General features: G+C 43.6%; 1 protein-coding gene across 2 annotated transcripts in view; it reads right to left on the bottom strand.

Annotated features, from left to right (window-relative positions):
• The window catches only part of LAMC1 (laminin subunit gamma 1), a 120,065-nt gene that overhangs the window by 4,782 nt on the left and 92,718 nt on the right, over positions 1–22,565 (bottom strand). For both annotated transcript variants that reach the window (XR_014565522.1, XM_083743736.1), the window contains exons 14-27: positions 17,603–17,848; positions 17,036–17,189; positions 16,187–16,329; positions 13,890–14,068; positions 12,465–12,621; positions 10,957–11,162; positions 10,526–10,605; positions 8,527–8,664; positions 6,128–6,272; positions 5,110–5,259; positions 3,756–3,870; positions 2,702–2,901; positions 1,505–1,663; positions 9–108 (exon numbers count right to left, since the gene is read on the bottom strand). Coding sequence is in view for 1 of the 2 variants with exons in the window: in XM_083743736.1 (XP_083599862.1) it covers positions 9–108; positions 1,505–1,663; positions 2,702–2,901; positions 3,756–3,870; positions 5,110–5,259; positions 6,128–6,272; positions 8,527–8,664; positions 10,526–10,605; positions 10,957–11,162; positions 12,465–12,621; positions 13,890–14,068; positions 16,187–16,329; positions 17,036–17,189; positions 17,603–17,848 (2,172 nt within the window). In the remaining variant the exon portion in view is untranslated. The remainder of the gene's footprint in view (positions 1–8; positions 109–1,504; positions 1,664–2,701; positions 2,902–3,755; positions 3,871–5,109; positions 5,260–6,127; positions 6,273–8,526; positions 8,665–10,525; positions 10,606–10,956; positions 11,163–12,464; positions 12,622–13,889; positions 14,069–16,186; positions 16,330–17,035; positions 17,190–17,602; positions 17,849–22,565) is intronic.

Genomic DNA, 22,565 nt, shown 5'->3' with positions numbered 1-22,565 from the left:
ATACATACCCAACTTCTCAAGGAGGTCATTGATCATGCTCAGCAAGCTGCTCACGGAGGTCTTCGCTTTCCTTGCATTGGCTTCTGCTTCCTGAGCTGCCTCTGAAGCCTGGGGGGGGGGGTTAGAAATAAATTCAAATGGATATTACAACTGAATTCTTCACATATGCGTGTGTGTAATTCCACATCAATTACTTGTGGCTGACCAAATGAACCAGCTAATAAGACACTACCTGTGGTGTTTAATTTGCAGTGAGTAACTCTACACACCTAAGTCACTGAGTAATGAGCATGCATGTGTCAACTCTGTCTCGAACACTGCAGCATCATGCAATGCCATTTTTGCTGGAAGACAAGGGAGTTGCCCAGGAAGACAAAGGTGAGAGGATGGGAAAGAGAAAGGAAGGAAATGATTTTCCAAATGGCATGAGACTTTTTTGAAGGGCAGGCACCCATGCATGGGTTTTGTAAAGTCTCTTTTAAAAAACCAACACACAGTGGTGCCTCTGGTTACAAACGAGTTACGTTTTTTCGGGTTACAAACGTTTTTAACCCGGAAGTGAGTGTTCCGAGCTCTCGGAGGCCTCACCACTGCCCAGAGCCAAGCCTGGACATCCGCAGGGCCTACGGAGGCTCCGCGACTGGGCTCCAGCAGCAGGAGCTCTCTGAGACCTCTGCGAATGCCAGGAGCCAGGCCCCGACATCTGCAGGATGCCCAGCAGGTTGCATCCCAGCCCCAAAGTTAGGTAAGGAACACTTCCCTAACGAAGACCAAGAGCAGTGAAGCTATTAAGAAAACAAAGGTGAGCCTGGGCCAAAAAGCCCTTGACCAACCCTTGCCCCACCCCCCAGCTGTAGCAAGATGGGTGGCACCTAGCCAGGTAAGCCCACCTACCCTGTGGGGGGGGGAGTGGAAAATTTTGGGATTCCGCAAGGGATTTTGGGATTTGTTTATGTGAGTCTGCCCTGTGCCTTTGTCTTTGCTTTGCTCCTTCATTTGGGGGACTTCTGGGGGACTCTGCCTTCTGCCATTGTTTTGGGGATCGTGTGGAGCCCAATTCAGCTACTGGTTGATTGTGTGACTGCAGAAATGGATAAAAGCTCCCCATTCAAACAATGACGATCATCAGTGCAGGTAAGGAAAAAAAATGTTATTTTTTTTCAATCTACAATACTGTCTTATTTATTTTATAGTACAGTACATTGATTATTGCCTTCATTTTATGGATCAATGGTCTCGTTAGAGAGTAAAATTTGTGTTAAATTGCTGTTTTAGGGGGTATTTTTCATTGTCTGGAATGGATCAATCCACTTTCCCATTACTTTCAAGGGGAAAGTGTGCTTCAGATTAAGAACAGTTCAGGTTAAGAACGGACTTCCGGAACCAATTAAGTACTTAACCTGAGGTTCCACTGTATGTGCTGATATTGCAGATTAACAATATGCCAATCTAACCCCCCAAAATCAAAGGTTGGGTTTTTTTTGAAGCAGACAAAGTAACTCACCATTCCTGCCATCATCATATCTTGATCAGCGCTTTCCTGTTTGGCCTTCAGCTCTTTCTCTGCTGCATCCAGCTGCTGCAACATGTCGCCCACTTCTTTGTCCAGCTCAGCAACAGTGGAGAAGGTCTTGTCAGCATCAGCTTTTGTTGAAGCAGCATTCTAGAACGGGCAGAGACCAAAACCATATAAAAAATAAATAAAAATACCTGAACAAAGTAAGTATATATGAAAGGATGAAGAGCCTGGTCCAAACATACATGCAGTTTGAGTCCCAATCAACACCAGCACTGGGCTGTGCCTAATGAAGTCAATGCAGACTCGTACGTGTTTCCCCTCCAGTTAATTCCCCCACTGCTCTTAAAGCCTCATCTTAAAACTTCATTTGAAGTACTAATATTGATTATATGTGTCTATATGAGGCTGCCCCATACAGGTAGACTGATCGGTGGGTCCACACAGTCTAGTACTTGTCCCAATGTGCCAGGGTGTACCTTTCTAGTGACTCATGCAGGGATCATTCCCAGCCTTCACAGCCATCTCTACCTGGAGCCACAACGGATTAATACCAGGGTTTTTCCACATGCAAATCGTGTGCTCTGCCCCTGAGCTGTGTGTCTCAACAGGGTACGAAAGAACACCCTGCCATGGTATTTGGCCCTTTAATGGAAAGCTCTCTCTGTTCTGGGCAGCATTAGGAGCAAGGCAACTGAGCAGGCTTCTTTACCAACTGCTTGCCAGTAGAGAAATGTCAGCTTTTGACTTCCACTACTGCTAAAACAGCCGTTGGTCTCATTGAAGACAGCTTCTTGTCTATTACATATTGCCAAGAGCTGATCTATTTATGCAGAATAATTATGTGAATGACTGTGAATGAAGTGCTGTTGCCACTTCAGGCTATGGATGTGTTTGGAAAATGGAGAAAGTAAATTCCACACACATGAAAACCAGCAAGTTGGGAACTTTTGTCCTGACATGCTAGTATTCTGTGTCCTGAGAGTTCATTTCATGAACTGTTCAGACATGTTATTCACATCTGTGGTCTGAAGACAGATAATTCAGGAAAAACTGTACCACCAAAAAATACTTTTGAACAAATGAAGCTCCTCAATATGTTGCTTCAGATCAATGGTCCAGCTAGAGGTGGAACATGGAGCCTTATACAAAGGATGTCCTCTACCACTGATGCGCAAGACTCACCTTCTGCACAGAATTAGCAATTCTCTCAGAATCAGCAGCTTTGTTCTTTGCTTCTCTGGCATCCGCAGCAGCGTTGCCTAGTGCCAATTCCGCTTGCCGTGTCTTATTGTTGGCCTCCAAGATGGTCTGGGTAATGGCAGGAATTCTCCTTAGAGCCTCCTGAGCCGCAGTCTTGTTATCATTCACTCTCTTGTCGAAGTCTGGGGGGGGGGGGGGAATGTAAGGAAGCCACACTGGATCAAACAAAAATCCATCTAACTCAGCCTTCTATTTCTAACCGTGGTCAATCAAATGCCTCTGGGAAGCCCACAGGCAAGCCATGAAAGCAACACTCCCCCCCCCCCGCTTGTCCCTAGGACCTGATATTCAGAGGCATATTGCTTCCAAAGAGGCAAGGTCCAAATAGCAACTGTCGCTAGCAGCCACTGACAGACAGACCCGCCTTGAAACACTGTTTTGTATCAAAGGTCTTCGAAACCCACTGGAATGCAAGTGGGTGAGAAGAAACTGGTGTCTCTCTCTCCCCCCCCCCCCCATTTATAATAAGCTGTTGACCCTGAGAAGCTTTCAGAGGGGCTTACAAAAGATCCTCACAAGTGATTATCTTATCCTTTTCTGTCTTGTTATGTAAACGGCTACAGTAAATTTGTCAGAAGGAAACATGTGCAAGGGCTGAAATGTATTGCACCTTGGGAATCCTGCTAGTGGCTGGAGTTTTTGACTGAGACCAAAGTTAAAATCTGTGCCCAGTTACGAAGCCTGCCCTCCAGGTTTCCATGCATATGCATTGACATATGGCTCTCCCAGGAAGCTAACTTCTGCACTTCCACAAAATCAGGGCGCACGCTCAGTCCTGAACATACACGTTTCACTGGGATAATACTGACATGATTACAGCAGTACAGTCAGTAGTAATAGGGAAACGCGTCCTGTGGAACAATATTCTGATTCTGGCCCATTCCCCCCCCCCCCCTCAAGAGAGGGCTGAGTCCCTCAGGGAGGTCAGCCTGCCATTCTGCAAAATGACTCATCAGGAAGTCATGCTGCCGCCTACCTTTCAAGTTGCTGAGAATGTCATTGGCCTCCTGGAGGGTGTTGCTCCCCTTCTTGGCGGCTTCTTCAGCCAGAGCCTTGGCAGCATCTGCTCTAGCCAGGAGCTGATCAGCAGTCTGTGCAAGAACACACAAGACAGCAGGTCATCAACACGCTCTCTGCCTCTCTCTACAATGACTTCATATAGCGTCTATCATGCACAGACTGTTGCTACTGAATTTCAATTTTTTATTATTATTATTTTTAAAAATACTGCTTTTATTTATCTTCATGGTAAAGAAGACAAATTCTGAGAAAACAATTGTAACAACATTAAACAACAAGTAACTTGTCTTAATAAAATTACAGACTTTTATCTTGCCATGTGTTAAAAGTTTCACTTGATTACTCTAAGAGATCACACCACATTTTCCCATGAGTCCTGGGTGGATTCCTGCCACAGTCTGAGAGTTGTTGTTGTTCTTCTATTTGTACCCCTCCCACTCTGATCAGCTTCAATGTTTCCCCAAAGGGGCAGGAGTCAAGTCCCTAGCAAAGTAGTGAAATTTTCCTAAGCTTTCCCCACCTTAATTCTAGCCCCACAAGGCAGCTCAGTGCTTATGGCTTTGCAATGCTTCTGAAATACACTCAGGCCTGGATTTCGTGAGTCTTCAGTGGGAGTGAGTTCCATAGCAGAGAGGAGAGAGCCACTGACAATGCTTCTTTCTTCAGTGGATTTCAAGGAGGATGTAATCAGGCACAACGGAGGAAGTGGCCTCTAAACCACACTGACCCTAAGAGTCTCTGATTATCATGTGACTAAAGCAGCTTACAAGGAAGTTAAACAGTATAGGATGGAAAGTACATTTGCACAAGAACAAAATCTAAACCTTTTAAAACAGTTCATATATTTTAAGGACAAAGATGCTAAAGAATGGGAAAGGTCCTTCATCCTCCCCAACTCTGTTTTTGACTGCTGATTCTGCTCTACTGACAGGTGTGTATTCACACCACTATGGTCTCTTTTGGCTTGGACACTAAAACCTTCACTTGCCTTTTACAGCAAATTGTTTCTCCCTTACTGCCTACTCTCTCTGCCCCCGTCCTTTCCTCGCCTCCAGGCCATTTCCCCCAGGCTCTGGGGCCCATGCTGTCTCTCCATGAACACTTTGCATCTAGCTCTGTCCTGCGCATGGTGCAGCCACTCTACAGAACACATGATCAAAAAAAGCCCTAAACATGTGTCCACCATACCTCTCCATGAATTGGTTAACACAAGTTTTCAAAGGTTGAGAGCAGTTAAGCCACCCCTGTTTTAACCTGCATTTATGGCTTTTGTCAGGGCAAGAGCTTACATACATACAAGTAGAACTGACCTGCTGTTCAGTCTTGCCCTTCTCCAAAAGGTTCTGTACTTCCAGCTCTTTCCCTTTCATGTCTTCTCTTAGGTCCTCATAATCCTTCAGCTTCCTGTTAATGAGTTGATCAAGTTCTCTGGCTTCCTTCTTGATCTTATTCGCCTCATTCTGCACATGGAGAAAACAGGAAGAGAAATGGCTTTTGTGAATGCAGCGACTGTGTATTATACATTTTATGGCACATTTCCAAGGGTCTGAATTTACAAACATGGTATCTGATGAGCTGGATCAAAACCACCCTTTAAAAGACCTCAAACCAGGATCAGATACCGCAGTGCTATCTGCAGCACATCCTGAAGTACCCAGAAGTGCCTCAACACAAATATTAGTATTTCAAAAAGCATTAAACAAATAATCTCTTAGCTGACATCAACAGCTTGAACCATTTATCTCTGGTGTCACCTACAAAAGCTAAACAAGTTTCAGTTTTACTGGTGCTTTAAAGCTCTTCCAACAAACTCTACACAAAGCCCAACTCAGCATATCTCTAACTCGGAAAGAGATGCAACCTGTCTCCTTTTATTAGGTGTTTTAGATTACTCTTAATCAACACAAGCTATAAAGTGATACTAATTTTACTGATTATGGCAGCATGTTTGGAGATAGCCACATGCTGCCACACCACAACTAGCTTATCAAGACTCCAAGAAGACACAAGAATAGTTGCACTTGTAGAAAAGTTGACTTGCCAAATAGGGGTGGCCAGAGGCAAACTGGATCCGATGTCCTATGCCACCTGGCAGCTGTTCATTTCTTATATGCAATGGGATAATCAAGCATGTCACCCACCTTGAATGCATTATAACTTGTGGAAACACTTTCTGGACTGAAGAACTTTAAAAATGAATATACATGTCCTATTATTACACCATTGAAATCTATCCCCCTTAGGGATCAGCCATGATATTGCTAGTGTTGACTATGTTTGGTTGTTGTATATATTTCAAAAATAGTAAGATGACAATAAAAAACATACCTCTAGCTCCTCAGAGTCTATAGATGGCAGACTGGTGAGGTTGGCATAGATCTGCAGGGCCTTATTCCCAGCCTCCTCAGCCTCTGCATGGACTTTGTTTGCCTGCTTTTCTAGATCTCGGGAAATGTCTTTTGCCTGGTTATACCTAGGAACCAAAGATAACCTTACTATTGTTCCTCTTTGGCCTGTTGGCTCAAGGTACTATTTCTGCTTTGGATGCAACAGGTCCTGTGCTCAAGGAGTGGGTAGGTGGGTATGGCTGCAGCAGATGAAAAGGGCCTGCAGCTCAGTAGCTGAACAAACTTTTGCACGCAATGAGTCCCTCATTTAATCTCTGACATCTTTTAACTTAGATCTTAGGGAACAGAGCGGTGAAAGACTGGTGCCTGGAGCAGTCTAAAAAGACTAAAAAGAGCTGGTGCCAGTCAGAACAAATCATACTGAACTTGATGGATCAATGGTTTGGCAGCATAGGGCAGCCTTTCTAATAAAGTTAATCAGAGATGCTTTCAGTAACAGGTAGGTAGCCGTGTTGGTCTGCCCTAGTCAAAACAAAAAAAAAAAATTCCTTCCAATAGCACCTTAGAGACCAACTAAGTTAGTTATTGGTATAAGCTTTCGTGTGCATGCACGCTTCTTCAGATACCAATGCTTTCAGATAAACAATTAAACAGTTCAATGCAAATACACACAAATCACTGAATTAAATATTGAAACTGGCCGGGAATACACTGCACCTATGGATGGACAGCTGAACAAGCAACCAGTCAGCCTCCATTTAAAAGGCACAGGTCATTTTAAGTATCCCCAAGTGGCCTGGCCCTGGCCCATGCTTTAAAATTGATCTTTGGGGTGGTGGCAGAGTGTGGAGAGGGTATCTGAACCAGGACTCCAGTTATGAGAACTAAAATCTGAGTTTCTCTTCCCTAGGAGTACAGGTCAGTTTCCTCAAAAGAAGCATATCTGATAACTGAACTTTGCCATTTGCAGCACCAAGTTAAAACTGCTGTATTCAGCCAAACTTTTAAGTTCTTTAATGCCGCCTTGTTTTAATCCTTTAGCTTTTATTTATTTTTTAATATAATTTTTATTAAGTTTTCCATATTTTATTACATTTCAGAATCAAAAATCAAAGAATTTATAACTTATAAAGGTAAAGGTAAAGGTACCCCTGCCCGTAGGGGCCAGTCTTGCCAGACTCTGGGGTTGTGCGCCCATCTCACTCAAGAGGCCAGGGGCCAGCGCTGTCCGAAGACACTTCCGGGTCACGTGGCCAGTGTGACATCGCTGCTCTGGCGAGCCAGAGCTGCACACGGAAACGCCGTTTACCTTCCCGCTAGAAAGCGGTCCCTATTTATCTACTTGCACCCGAGGGTGCTTTCGAACTGCTAGGTTGGCAGGCGCTGGGACTGAGCAACGGGAGCGCACCCCGCCGCGGGGATTCGAACCGCCGACCTTTCGATCGGCAAGCCCTAGGCGCTGAGGCATTTACCCACAGCGCCACCCGCGTCCCTTTATAACTTATAGCATTACTTAAATAAAGCATCAACCTCCTTCCCTCCCTTTAACAGACTTCCATATCACTTTATCCATTTCTTCACATTCCTATGTTTCACTTTTTTACCTTATATCATTCTTAAAGCAATCACCTTCTTATAAGTAAATCAGCTTCTTAATTTCCCATTACCAAACATTTCAACTTTTGGAACAGTTCATCACGGCGATTCCGAATCTTCCCCGTCAGCTCTGCCAGCTCCACATCCTTTAGCTTTTAACCTGCACCTTTGTTGCTAGTTCTGCATCTAGTGAGGCCATTCCACACAAATAGCAGCAGCAGCAAACCCAGGAATGCCACAAACTGTACACTGAATGGGGAGCTGCAGTAAATCCTGGGAATGTATGTGAATGAACCATATTTCCTTAAAGACACTTTGGTCTCATTCACACTTTACAATTGTAGATATACGCTTCGTATGTGCACATAAAAACTTCCCTAAGCCTAAACAAAAAAAAAAAAAAATCCTTCCAGTAGCACCTTAAAGACCAACTAAGTTAGTTCTTGGTATGAGCTTTCGTGTGCATGCACACTTCTTCAGATACCATGCACACGAAAGCTCATACCAAGAACTAACTTAGTTGGTCTTTAAGGTGTTACTGGAAGGAATTTTTTTGTTTTGACTATCGCAGACCAACACGGCTACCTATCTGTAACTTCCCTAAGCCTAATACTGATAAAGGTTTTATGCCTTAGGCTCCTGGATATAAATTCCTGTCATCTGTTTTTGCATAAACAGTAACTATTTTAGCTATTCTGCTTCTTATGATCACTGCAGCATGTTGGACAGTTGAAACATTTTAAAAATAAAGCATCTCAATTTGTGTCTTCACTTCATACTTACTTCCTATTAAGGTCACCAATGTCATTCATGGTCTGATTCTCCCCTGCCAGTGTCTCCAAGAGCAGCTTATATGCTTCTGTCGACGTATCGTTTGCTTCTTTAGCTACACGAACAATGTCATCTGCTTCTTGCTTGTGCCTGGAGAGCAAAACGAAATGGTTAGAGAACCACCATTGTTTTCTCTCCAAACATTATAGTCGGAGTTAGACCCTAGGCATCATTTTCAAGGAGAATTAAAACATGCCATAAATCTTCAGTTTCAGGAACACGGCCTGAATTGTCCCTGAGAATGTAGCCAACGCAGCCTATTCCTAAAACAGCAACAGCCAGCCTCTTGGTCAAGGGCACCTCAAGTGTGCTGCTGCATAAAGACAATACTCCATGTTTTCTTCTGGTGTATTCTCTAGCCAAGTAGCAGCACAACATCGGAGAGGCAGGCAGGAGTAGAGGCGTGACTCCTGGATCCTGCTGTTCCTTTTCAGAAGTGTCAAAGATCCATGCTGTCAATGCCACTGGCTGGCCATTCACCATAGCTAGAGGTGGCTGTCTCTCCACTTCTTGCAAAGGACTGACACAATAGCTCTCTTTCAAAAGCTTGTAGAAACCCACTGTTTTCCAGCTAGTTTTTTTTCCTTTTCTTTAAGGGGTGCGTGGGAGGGAAAGATTCAGAGAACCCAGGTTAAAATTAAAAGGGGAGGAACTTAAAGAAGTGGTTGAAGCACTCCAGCTTTCCATGGGCCTGTGGTGGATGAAGGACTTCTACTGTTTTGTGAGTTGGTTGACCAACAGTCTCTGTTCATGTAAGGGGATTCAGATCCTGGTCTCTCCCAAATAATTGCCTGTTTTCCCATTACTCAACAAGACTGTTCAAACAGGAAGTGACTAATATAAAAGCGGGAACAGGGTGGGGAGGGGAAGGAAAGAGACATACGACAGACTGAGCTAGCAGTTACTTGCCAGTGTTATCAGAACAGAAGGTGGGGGAAGAGGACAAACTGATGACATACTCGCTTTGAGCAGACAGGTAATATACTCGCTTATCTGGCCGAGACTGCACCCTTCAGGGCCAGTTCTTACAAAGCATTTTGAATTTACGTACAGATATACGTACACAAAATACCGGTATATACGTAACACATTAGTTATGCTTTCATGTATGCTTTTTGTAGGTTTTTCTTCTCCTTAAAAGAAGCACAATGAGAAACTGCACACCATGCATTTCAAAAGTAGAATCTGCTATTTATACATGCAAGCACCCCTTTGTAACCTAAACAGTGCTTAAGTATGCACTGTGCATTCAGTACTGTAGAAAAGATAAATATGCCTTGTTAAGATGCAACCCTCAGTTAAATAATTAGAAGCAGCACCATTCAAGCAGTTTATGGCTATGCTGAGACTGCTCCATTACGAGCCTCCCTGGTTCTATTCACCTTAGGGCAAAATGGAAAGCTAAGAACAAATGGGGGATCGAATGGGAGCAGGGAGGAAAGAGTTCCCCCAAAGGAGGGGCTGGGCTGGTGGTTCAAGTGTGAAGAACAGTAAAAGGGAGGGTGGTAGGTGTGATCTTAAGGTATGCTGCAAGAGGGAAAGATGAAAGTGACTTGAGGAGGGGCAGCCTTGTGTTTCTTGACAATGTGTTGCTATATTATTTATTACATTTATAAAACTGCCCTTTCCATGTTCAGAACAAACGGAGAAAACAAGGAAAACAGGCTAAAATGCAGCACCATCACAAAGCAGCTAATCCATCAGGCCAAAAGTACAACCAGCAGCTGTCCTAAAAATTCTCAATTTCTACTCAAGCTCCTTCCTCAAATACCTGTGTAAAGAAAGTAGTCTTCACTTGCTGGCAAAAATAAATCATAGAGTGGGACGAGGGAACCTCCATGAGGAGGCGGTTCCATCACGTGGGATCCTTCACGAAGGAAGCGCATGGTATTCACCAACACCAAGAGGGTTAAAAGTGCAGAAGGTATGCTAAGGATGCCATGGGCCTTACCGAGCAGCCAGCTGGCGGGCTTCTTCTGCCAGGCGAGTCATGTTGTTGGGGTCGCTGGTTGATTCTGGTGGAGTAATAGACTGGAGAAGAACCAAACAGACTTTTAAGGTCTTTTATATTTTTAAACAAATGAGCAGCAGCTACTTGCCTTCTCAGATTACGACTGGGTCTAAAGTACTGCCTGGAGCTAGACATGGTGAGAAATATGGGGCCCTTGCTGATACAGGCAAGTCTTGTGTGGTTCTCCCTCTTCCCCTGGTCTGTGTAGGTATGGAAATACGCAGTGAGGCCCAAGAAAACACTTATTCGTGACTCAACATTTGAGAGAGAGAAAGAGGAACTCAGCACAAGGTTGCCAATATCTCAAATATTCAAGGCACTCAAATTCAGTAATTTTAGCTCTTTCAAAAAGGAACACAAGAACCACTCACCACATTAGCAACTGCCACCTTTGCTCTCTGCAGCATATCTGAAGCTGTTTCAATCAGTTCCTGTGTGCTGTCCACCCGGGCCTGGGCCCGCTCAGCCAGACTCTCTGTCTCTTCCACTGTGTTCTGGATGTTCCTCAAGCGACCAAGTTGGCCGGACAGAGTTCTGTTGATCTCCTGCAAGCGATCCATCAAGCCCTGGTCTACATCTGGAACAGACCAAGCCAAGCAACACAGACAGACTGAACTAATTGCACAAAAAGATGAGGCATGAACAAGAATAAGGCATTGTGTCCACATGTTTTTACTGATAATTGCTTTTACTTAAAAAAAAGGAAAAAATGTGAACAGGAATGTAAAGAAAGGTGGATGCAAAAACTCCCAAGACTTTGGCAGCATTTAGGCATTTCCCAAGGATATGGAAATGGTCAAACTGAAAGAATCTTGGGCAGAGGATTTTAGAGAGGAACTTCATGGAGGTGAACTTTAAAATCAATAAAATGTGTTCTTAAGAGGGCAGCACTTCTCTATTAGGACCAAACACAGCAAAAGCAGAGCGTCAACCAGAATTTCTTCAAGTTCTTCCTCTGAACTCATCTCTTCTCATGAAGCCCTTGGTTTTTCCTAATCCCTGACTGACACAAAGTTTTAACTGTAGTTGCTTATATTCATCCCTTGTTACCCTTTCTTTTCTCCCCAGCTGTCTCTTTCACTATCTTTCACTTTCAGATTAAACATTCCTTTGGGCAGGGACAAAACACTTGCAGGTAACAAATTATGACAGGAACCATGGTACAGCTTCTTTCTACTGCACACAGGGTGGGGTTAAAAAAACCCCCAAAACCCCACCAAGACCCCTGGAAACCCCTGCTTTGAGTTACAAAATTCTTTCACAATTGCTTGTTGAACAAATTAAGCTATTTTCTGATTTGGGAAATCCAGAAAAAGAACCTGTATACTTTGGATTGAACTTTTAGGAAAGAGACTTTTAAATTTGGTTTCCATTTATAATCACAAAAGAATACACCACTGCTATCGCCATCAAACACTAAAACCTAACTACTTCAATGTTATTACTTTCAGAAGATCACATCTCTTTTGAAATATTTATTTATAATTTATTTGTAAGAGAATTTCTAGCTCACCTCATCATATGATCCCAGCGTGGCGAAACCACAGAACTAGAGAATTGCAGCGTTGGAAGGGACCGTGAAGGTCATCTAGTCCAACCCCCTGCAATGCAGGAAACTATTGCCCAATGTGGGGCTCGAACCCATGGACCTGAGATTAACAGTCTCATGCTCTATCAGCTGAGCTATCCCAATGGAACATAATTTATAGAAGCAGAAACAAATGCAGCACATCTTTGGGGAGCGACAATCTCAGCTCCTCAGTTGCTGCAGTGACAGAATTACTAAACTCCCCACCCCAAATACAAAAGCCCAATCAATAACATGCGACAATCCTGGGGAAACAAGGGTATTCAGAAAGAAATCTCCCCCCCCCCCCACCTTTGCTGTTTTGGGCATCCTGAAGCAAGTCCATGACATCTCGTTCAGCTTCTTTCAGCCTGTCTTCAAAAGCCTGATCAGTTATAGTTTCTTCACCTGTTCCTATGTTGGCTATAAGATTTTCAAGCTCCTGCAATCTCTCCCGCTGCTCTGCCACCTGAACAGAAATGACAGAAAGGAGGGATGAGGAAAGATGTTCCCACTTGCCAAGTGCTTGAGACTCCAGTAGGAATCACTCAGTCCTCTTCTACAGATCTCTCTCTACAATTAAGCATAGGACTTCACATGGCGACAATCTCTCTGTGTTAGCACATGTTTCCAATTAAGCTGGAGAAGCCTAAGGCTGTCGCATTTGCCAGTTTTTAGTACTCATGCTTGTGTGGGAAATAATCTGCAAAGGTTTTGACAGTGTTCCTAACATATTAAAGAACATATTAAAAGAACAAGCAGTTAAACTCAACTGGATGGATAACAATTTGGCAGACTTCTCCAAATGCCTGGGTGATATAACTGGTTTCTTCCAACAACTTCTGAAGCTGCATTGTAAACCAAGGAACACTTTGCATTAAAAGTTATGGGTCCACTGTGGACTTTTTTTGAGGAAGCGAGGTGGGGGGATTGTCACTGCCTTTTTAAGGGGAGAAAACCCCACCCCCTGTACCCAACTAGTCAATCCCCTCTGGCTAGGTCAAAGCAGTCAAGAAAGGCAAGGTGTTGAGAGGTCTGCACCACCCTCCGGCGCTATTTCTCCCCTTGCCTTGCAATTAGGGCTATTTGGAGAACTCACTTTTTGAAAATCCTAACATAAATAGACCTTATCCACACATCCCAGACTATGTACAAATTGGTACATTATCATCCTCTGGCTCCTACACATTTGGAAGTGTGTATTTTAAGAGACTTTCAAACCCAACTCAATCCAGCTGACTTAACCATGGTTTGCTTTCTACCAACAAACCACTATGTGAAGCCATGGCTTAAAACAATGGTTTGGCATTACTTCCAAATCCAACAGCCCTTCTTAAGCATTGTTTGTTTAGCTACCCCACCCCACATGCTTGCCAAGATAGAGGCACAAGGCAAAGCAGCTGGAAAACAAACCAAGCTTTGGAGAAGCAAGCCATGGCTTGTTTGCTCATCTGTGCAATGACTCCATGAAGAGAAAAAACCATGGCTCAGCATAATGTACCAACGCAGCCAGTGCAGATCAAGAGGCTGTACATCTGGAGCCAGCCTTGAGAATGGGCTTTCCTCCCACTGCCCTCCCCTCTCTGGAGCAATGTCCCCCTCTCCCATCATCTCTCCAGGTTAATAAATTACATGACCACCCAAACAAAATATGATTAATACAACCAAAGGTCATTTACAACCATGATTTGCAAACCTAGCTGAACTGACAAAAACACACAGTTTTACAAGCCTGACCTTATCTTTCACCAATCTGTAGCACGCAGGGCATTCTTGACAGCCTGGCCAAGATCGATTGTAGAAATAGTTCTCTTCACACTGGTCACAGCGGTTCCCAACAAAACCTTCTTTGCACTCACAGCGGCCATCCTCCTTGCACTGAAGAGATCGAGAACCTTCAGGGTTACAGTCACAAGCTGCAGAAAGACAAGATTTAAAAATAATTATGAGGAAGAGGAAAATGAGAAAAGGGGATTTGGATGAATATATTTCAGGACGTACTTAAACAGTTTTGTTATGCCTTGAAGACCAACGAACATCTTTAAAGTGCCACAGGATTAACAAAACTAACATTTGTTGGTCTTCAAGGCATAAAGGAATCTTTGTTGTCTAGTGTGATGTGGAAACTGTACATTTGTGACTACAGCTGACTGGATCTGTAAGTCGTATGCATATGAAAGTTTGCAATCACTTTCATGATAGCTCAGCTTGAGCAAGTTAAGACTCGCTGAAGCCTAAGGGATCACTTGTGAGTAAATCTGCTAGTTCGCTCCTTTTGTGAAAGACCCATCTAACCAACTATTGGTGTCCTTATTTTCACATGAATTATGTTGTATGGCATTGTGGCTATTCCTTCAAGTGTAAGCACAACCCTCCAAGTCAACTTTGTCCTCGACACAAAGCAAAGAAAGCAACAAACTTTTCCTTTCAGCCTGCTTCTCATGATGTAGATGCCTCCAAGTCCGCTTTTCATTAAGACCAAGAGAAACCCAGTGTGCATGTCAGTACTCTAGGCTGATCCAAATAAGCACACACTTTCATCCTGCCTAAGGGCAAACGTGGGCCAAGAAGGTGGAGGTTTGAAAGGGGTGTCCACTCTGTGAAAATACCAGTGATGATGGGATTTGTCTGGTCTGCGAAGCAAAGACTTTTTGGAAAGGTATTGGGTGAATATCCCATATCTGATATGTCTTTTAATATCAAGATGCAAGTGTGCAAGCTTACATATAAACTCTCCCCATGGACCTCAGTGAGCCTTACTTGCTCCATCTGGGCTGTGAGAGAGTATTTCTGGGTGATCTACAAACGTACATATTATACAACATACACCTACAAGATGAAAATGGTAGGCAAAACCACATAATTTTGCATCTTTCAATGCACTTAGATATTGAGCTACTAGCAAAACTAAAACAGCTACTCATTTAGTAAGCATCACATTCTTACGAACATAGACTTACCACCTCATCTGCTGTTTGCAAGAACAAGACCCTACGAAGGAGCTTTGAGGTCTGCTTCTCATGTCACACCTTAATAATATGAAATCCATTCATGCAAGGCCACATTCATGCTTAACTATATAAAAAGCTTGGCATAAATTTTCTACTCTTGTAGATGTAGTCACACTTCACATGACACTTGCCAGCACAGCTGTGCACATGTACTAGGTCAAATGCTGGCTCCCCGGAAATCCTGGCTTGCAAACTGAAATGAATGCTTCCTTGTCCTCCTTCCTTCCCTATTCTCCAACCTCTGCTTGCCAGGCGGAATCATGGGTTAACATTATATGCCCACCAACACAAATACTGGGTCCCAAGTGCTTTCCAAACAATGATTTTCATCTCTCAATCAGATGTTTACTTATTCAACATAAAACTATGGACAATGCTGCAAAGGGAAGACAGCTCTGTAGAGGGAGGGGGGCAATACAGCAATATTCCTGAGGCCAGCTTCCAATCTGCAAGCCATGCTTTGCAGGGAACCACAGATGCATGTTCACTGGGGCACTGTATCAAACCAACGCTTAGATTCACTTTACTCTTGAGATATTAGGGAACCAGAGATGGGAGGGTTTAGATAAGTAGGAATGTCTGTCCCAATCTGACACACTTTGCATGTTCTCAAGCCCAAGTTAGCAGCTAAAGGCCACATTCCAGAGTAGAGGCGTAGGAGTGTAACAGCCAGAAAACAGGTCAGTTCTGGGACAAAACTCAGAGCAAGTGTTTATGACAACGAGCAGCAGATGGTCTACAAGTATATGCAATCATAATGCCCTAGAGGGAGAAAGTTAAGACTCACACAACTGCAAAAACATCCTCAATAGACTTGAAACTCACACAACATGCAGGAAGTAGAAAAAAAGAAAAAAAGGGGGAAGGTGATGCAAAGAGCCTCTTGTGATGTCCAAGTCCAAAAACACACGAATAGTGGTGAGCAACGAAGCACATTTTCAACAGAGAAGAAAAAATGGTGATAAACAAATGTAAGAGAAAACGATGGGAAAGAAAAACCATGTTCCCTGCCCCCTTGCTTACGTCTGCAGCCTTCAGGACCAAATCCAAAATGGTTTGCCTCACATCTCTCGCAACGCTGCCCAGTAATGCCTGGCTGGCATTCACATTGCCCTGTCTGTATTTCACAGTGGCCATTAGTGGAACCCAATGGATGGCAGTTACACCTACCAGAGGAGGAGGAGGAGGAGGAGGAGGAAGAAAAAGAAGGACACATTTTTTAGCATTAAGGCACATAGTTAAAGCAGTAAGACTGCACATGACCATCATGTTTGATTTGGGTACAGTGCAATGCATTCGCCATGAGAGGTCTGAAATAATGCAGCATCAAAAAGTGCCAATATGAAATACAAGATAAAGTGCATTTGCCCGCTTTCCATAAAAATATAAGCCTTAAACACATCCAAAAAAACCTCACAAAGTGGAAGACTGCTAGCTCAATAAGGCAGCCTTCTAAATGCTAGTCTACTATTTGAGGAGCAACTTCTTCCCTCCTAAGAACTGGATTGAGATCCACCCAAGGGTCACAGAAACAGACCTACAATGTAGTTACTGCCACCTGCAATAGTAATTAGCAATGTCCCAAAATTTCAGCCAGTTATTATTTTCAGCCTAGGAAAAAGCAAGGGAAGGGGGGAACTGGCCAAAGTGTAGCTATAGCTATTAAGGCAGTTTCTGAAGGAAGAGGGACTAAAAGGTTAAGTAATGTCTTCAAAGAAAAGGTGGGATTTTAAGTAGGTATATGAAGGGAGGGGTGCCACCATACTGATCTTCTGGGAAGGAGTCATGGGCACCATTTTTGCCACCACTGCTCTCCTAAGCTTCCCCCAAAGAGTTATTGTGACAAGCTGAGAGCAGTGGGACCCAGCTCACCTCTCGCAGCCCCGTCTGCTCTGCAGGTTGTAGAAGCCAGGCTGACAAGAGCTGCAGTCCCTTTCTGTGACGTGCGGAAGGCACTCACACTGCCCCGTTACTTGATTGCAGTTGGTCTGTAAGTTCACCGTGCCGTAAGGATTACAGTTGCAAGCTGCAGGAGCAAAAGTGGACCCATCAACACATATTTTCTAATAAGAACAGCTGTGGACTAGTTGAAGTTGCAGGAAGCCCAAGGCACTTTGTGTTTTCAGTGCTTCTGTACCATGTTGGAAACAGAAGTCTCACCATCTCCCCTTAGTGGGATGTGTGAAGGGTGCACTCTCAATGGGGGAAAGTGCAAAAGTACTATTTTGTATTTCAGGTGTTTTATTATTCAAAGTGTTGCAATACATAAATCCTGGGATGCCTCCCTGCAAAGGGCAAACAACTATTCTTTACAAGTTCAAGATGAAAGATTATGTTCAGTTTCACCACAATGATTACAAGTGCCTAGGAGATGGGGAGTGTCTTGTGTTCTAACCTAGACCACTGGATTGTAAGAAAGAACGTATTTCAGACACATACCTTTGCACTTGTCCTCTGTATTCTGAGCCAAGGGATTCCCATAGAACCCATCTTTGCATCGGTCACAGTAGAAACCAGCCGTATTATAGATGCACTTCAGACATTCGCCCGTCAAGCGGTTGCAATTCCCAACAGCATTGGGGTCAATGTTGTCACTGCACTGGCAGAGGCGGCAAAGCCTGGCGGGGCCATTCTCACCAAGAGGATCTCCAAAATAGCCATCATCGCACAATTCACACCGTTTGCCTACAAGGGCAAACACAGATTTGTAAAAACGTTACATGGAAGAAGAAGAAAAAATACGAGGCACGACACTTCTGTAAAACAAGAAAATCCTTAATAAAAAATATTTTAAAAAAGAAAAAAAAGAAAGCAAAATGAATTTTCTTGGATGCTGTTCTTTTATAGCCTAAAAATATCAGGATGAGTGAAACCAAATGTTTATAATTTCAGAACTCTAATCCACACCAACACCAACACGCAATTCAGTCAAGTAATGAAAATTGATCTTGCATTTATCACTTAATCCAGGCATGGCCAAACTTGGCCCTCCAGCTGTTTTGGGACTACAATTCCCATCATCCCTAGCTAACAGGACCAGTGGTCAGGGGTGATGGGAATTGTAGTCCCAAAACAGCTGGAGGGCCAAGTTTGGCCAGAAAACTCAGGTGATGAATACTAACAGAACTGTAGCCAAAATGAAGCCACTGAAACAAGAGGAATGCTGGGAGAATCCCAAGATTTTAAGAAATGCATTTCAAAAAGAAAGACTCCAGGGGTCAAACCACCTCCCAACAGTCCTATTGGCTCTTAGCATGTTCAGTAGCAACAGCAACAGACATGCAAAGGAAAAATGGAAGAGTGTGAAATGCCATGCCTGGACAGAATGCTTGGCTGGATCCTGGAACAGAAATACTTCCTTTAGGCCACACTGCAAAATTTTGTTGCTGGTCCCATTTGTTTATTGTACCTGCATGTTGTTTTTTCCTCCAAAGAGCTCAGAGTAGTACTTTAGCCTCACAACAATGCTGGGAGAAAGTAAAGCACTGTGGATATGAAAATTTGTTTTTGATATCCAAATCCAACAATCAAACCATTGTGTCACACTGGAGTTATTCAACTGACATGATAAGCTGTAGTGCACTGGGATGGAAATGAGCCTGTGGTAGCCCTGGGTTCATGCCTCCACTCTAGTGTCACCACAAGGTTTGAAGGCTTTCACTTCCACTTTTTATAAATCGTAGCTTGCTTTGACATCTGATTATTATTATTATTATTATTTAAAAAAACTTACTTTGTTAAAAAAAAGCTAGTTGCAAACCATGGTTAAGACCAGTGTTTTTTCCTAGAAAAAGAGGTTAAGGGACTCCCAAAACGTTGCTGAGCTTTTTTGATGGACAACCCTAAGAGAGCCTTTTGGGGGGGGGGGCGCTTCTCTGCCCAATTGTCCCACTGCTAGCATCACTGTGGCCGCATTAGAACATCGCCTCCGACACTCTGCCCCACAGCCATGAGGGGCATGCAGCCCAAACCTCCGACACGCAGCTCTGGGCAACATGCTGCTAGACAGCTGCCAGTGCGCTACAATGAGGTGCTGCAATGCACCAAAGAGGTTGCGGAACTCAGTTCCAGTGACTTCTGGATGAAAAAAAGCCCTGGTTAAGACTGAACACAGCTTAGGATTCAGTAGCACTTTTTATGGTTTGGTTGAATCTGGTTAACCAAAAATGGAAATGACAGCTTCCCCATGGCTTCTTCACTAGGGCTGGGAAGCAAGTGGGAACTTGAGACTTTCACAGGATCATTCCCATCTCAATAAACCATGCTTCCAAATTCAGCCACCAACTCTCTGAATAAAATACTACTATTAAATAGTATACTATTAAGACAAGCCAACTTGTAAAGAACTGAAAACAGAGAAGGCATTGTTCCGAGATTTAAGTACAAGGTCCTTCTTGAAGGCTTATAAAAGAGTGAAGGTAATATGGGGAAGGCAGGAGGAATAAAAGAGAAAAACCAAAAGGGAAAGGAGGAATTTTTAGGGGGAATCCAATGTGTGCGTAAACTAAATGTAAGCTAAAAACATCTTTCTTGGTCATTTTCTTACAAAAGGAAAAAGCAACAGCAGACTGATGTCAAAGAATGGTTGCAAATGGCACAAAGAAGACAGCTCTGTGGGCAGACTGAGATGCTTTTTGAAAATGGGAAGAAATTTAAGTTGAATAGACTATGGTTGGCAACAAATTCCAAAGTTAAGAGCTATAAAGGGGTTGGGCAAAATACAAGATGAGAAGGAAGAAACATGCCATCTTGAAAAGGGGGAAGCCCTCCCCCATGACTTGAAAAATCAAGGAGTTAAAAGAAAGAAAACAGAGTTGAAAAGTGAAGCAACATTTCCACAGTAAAAACCTTAAACTGAAAAGGAGTTTGCTGAAACATGATGGAGAGCAAACAGGTATAATCAAATTTATAATCCATACAAAGACCAAAAGAGTGCGAAACAGGAAATGCTAAGGAGAAATAAACAGCCAAGCATTTGGGTAGAGGAGTGTCAGGATGATACCGGGACAGGTTCACTTTTAGTTTCATATTTGTATTATAGGGCACAATAGACTAGGAGTTTTATCATTGGCGTAACCAGGATTTTTGTTAAGGAGGCAGAACCTCAGATTTGTATTGATTTAGGGGGGCAGCTGCTGCCCCCGCCCCCGCCACTCCTGGCTACACCCTTGAGTTTTATGTTTGCACGTTTTAGTTCTTGTGTTGACAGAAAATGTATTTCAGTTGGGAGAATCTTTAGAAAGGGACGGGAGACGGCTCTCTCCTCTCCTCTCAAGCACATTCAGACAGATGGCTTCTCACAACTGCCACAGGCACCGTACAGAAAGCTATCGTTATTTTCATCTATCCATTAATTGATATGGTAGAACTAAAGATTAACGGGGGGAAACTTGAACTTCAAAGAAACAGGAGTCCAGGTGCATCATGGCTGTTAGGGCTGATAAGAAATACAAAGGAGCCGCCAACACTAAGATGTAAAAATTTTTTTGTGTTGGCTTGCACAACTCTTACAAGCTCATTCATGGAATGCAGACAAGTTGCACATTTTGGGGGGGGGGGGCTGCCTTCTCCTCAGATGAATCAGCCAATAGTTCATCTGGGGGCCAATTCTAAACTGCCTTGCAATTCACTAGGACAGGAAGGAGTGTGTGTGTGTGAAGTCTTCTACTTGCTGTAATGGTCAATGAGGCCAGTGACCAAATGGGACAAGTTCCTCTTTTGTATTTGTTTGTCTTCAGCTTTCCTGGATACCTATTATCCACAGTTCTTAAGCAAAGGTATCACCCTCAGATGGGCTGCAAAGTCCATTTCCCCAGTCAAACAATACCCAGGCAGGAAGAACCAGATGCACAAATATAGGATGGGGGACACTTGGCTTACTAGCAGTACACATGAACCACAAGCTTAACATGAGTCAACAGTGTGATGCAGCAGCAAAAAAAGCGAATGCTATTCTAGACTGCATCATCAGAAATCTAGTGTCCAGATCAAGGGAGGTAATAGTACCATTCAATTCTGTCTTGGTCAGACCACACTTGGAATACTGTGTCCAATTCTGGGCACCACAGTTTAAGAAGGATGCTGACAAGCTGGAACATGTGCAGAGGAGGGTGACCAAGATGACCGAGGGTCTGGAAACCAAGCCTTATGAGGGATGGTTGAAGGAGTTGGGGATATTTAGCCTGGAAAAGAGGAGACTGAGGGAGATATAGTAGCCATCTTCAAATATCTGAAGGACTGTCAAACAGAAGAGGAAGCATTCTTGTTTTCTCCTGCTTTTGAGGGCAGGACTCCAGGCAATGGCTTCAAGTAAGAGGAGTTCAGCAGTGGAACAGATTCCCACGAGAGGTGGTGGACTCTCCTTCCTTGGAGGTTTAAGCAGAGGTTGGATGGCCATCTGTCCCAGATGCTGAGATTCCTGCATTGCAGTGGGTTGGACTAGCTGACCCTTCCAATTCTAAGATCCTATGGTTTTATGTACAAAAGTAAGAGCATGTGCTTGTCATTGGAGGTCCTTGTCAATATCCCCCTCCCTGAGGGGTTCAGAGGGTGGCAAAATGAAAACGGGCCTTTTGGGTGGTGACTTGCTTGACGTCATCATTACATGTCTTAGGTGCCAGATGAAAACAATCCTTTCACCCAGGTCTTTGGCTATTATGTAGTCTATGGTCTGTTAAAGGGGTGGGGGCACCTTTTATTATGATTATTTCATTATCATAAACATAGCTTTGTCTATGTTTTTATTTTTATGTCCTGTAAAATGTGTTTTTAATGTTATATAAAGAGGCCTGCTTCTTGGGGAGAAAAGCGATGACAAATCTAGACAGCATCTTAAAAAGCAGAGACATCACCTTGCCAACAAAGGTCCGTATAGTTAAAGCCATGGTTTTCCCAGTAGTGATGTATGGAAGTGAGAGCTGGACCATAAAGAAGGCTGATCGCCGAAGAATTGATGCTTTTGAATTATGGTGTTGGAGAAGACTCTTGAGAGTCCCATGGACTGCAAGAAGATCAAACGTATCCATTCTTCAGGAAATCAGCCCCGAGTGCTCACTGGAAGGACAGATCGTGAAGCTGAGGCTCCAAGACTTTGGCCACCTCATGAGAAGAGAAGACTCCCTGGAAAAGACCCTGATGTTGGGAAAGATGGAGGGCACAAGGAGAAGGGGACGGCAGAGGATGAGATGGTGGGACAGTGTTCTCGAAGCTACCAGCATGAGTTTGACCAAACTGTGGGAGGCAGTGGAAGACAGGAGTGCCTGGCGTGCTCTGGTCCAGGGAGCCACGAAGAGACGGACACAACTAAATGACTAAACAACAACAACAACTGGCCTGGGATCTTTTGATAAAGAGCAGTATATAAATCAAATAAATCATCATCATCTATTGCTCCATTCACTTT

Source organism: Podarcis gaigeae (genome assembly GCF_964106915.1).
Source record: "Podarcis gaigeae genome assembly, chromosome: 6".
NCBI lineage: Eukaryota > Metazoa > Chordata > Lepidosauria > Squamata > Lacertidae > Podarcis > Podarcis gaigeae.
The sequence above is the reverse complement of the archived record's forward strand: the minus strand, read 5'-3'. Positions and strand labels throughout refer to the sequence as shown.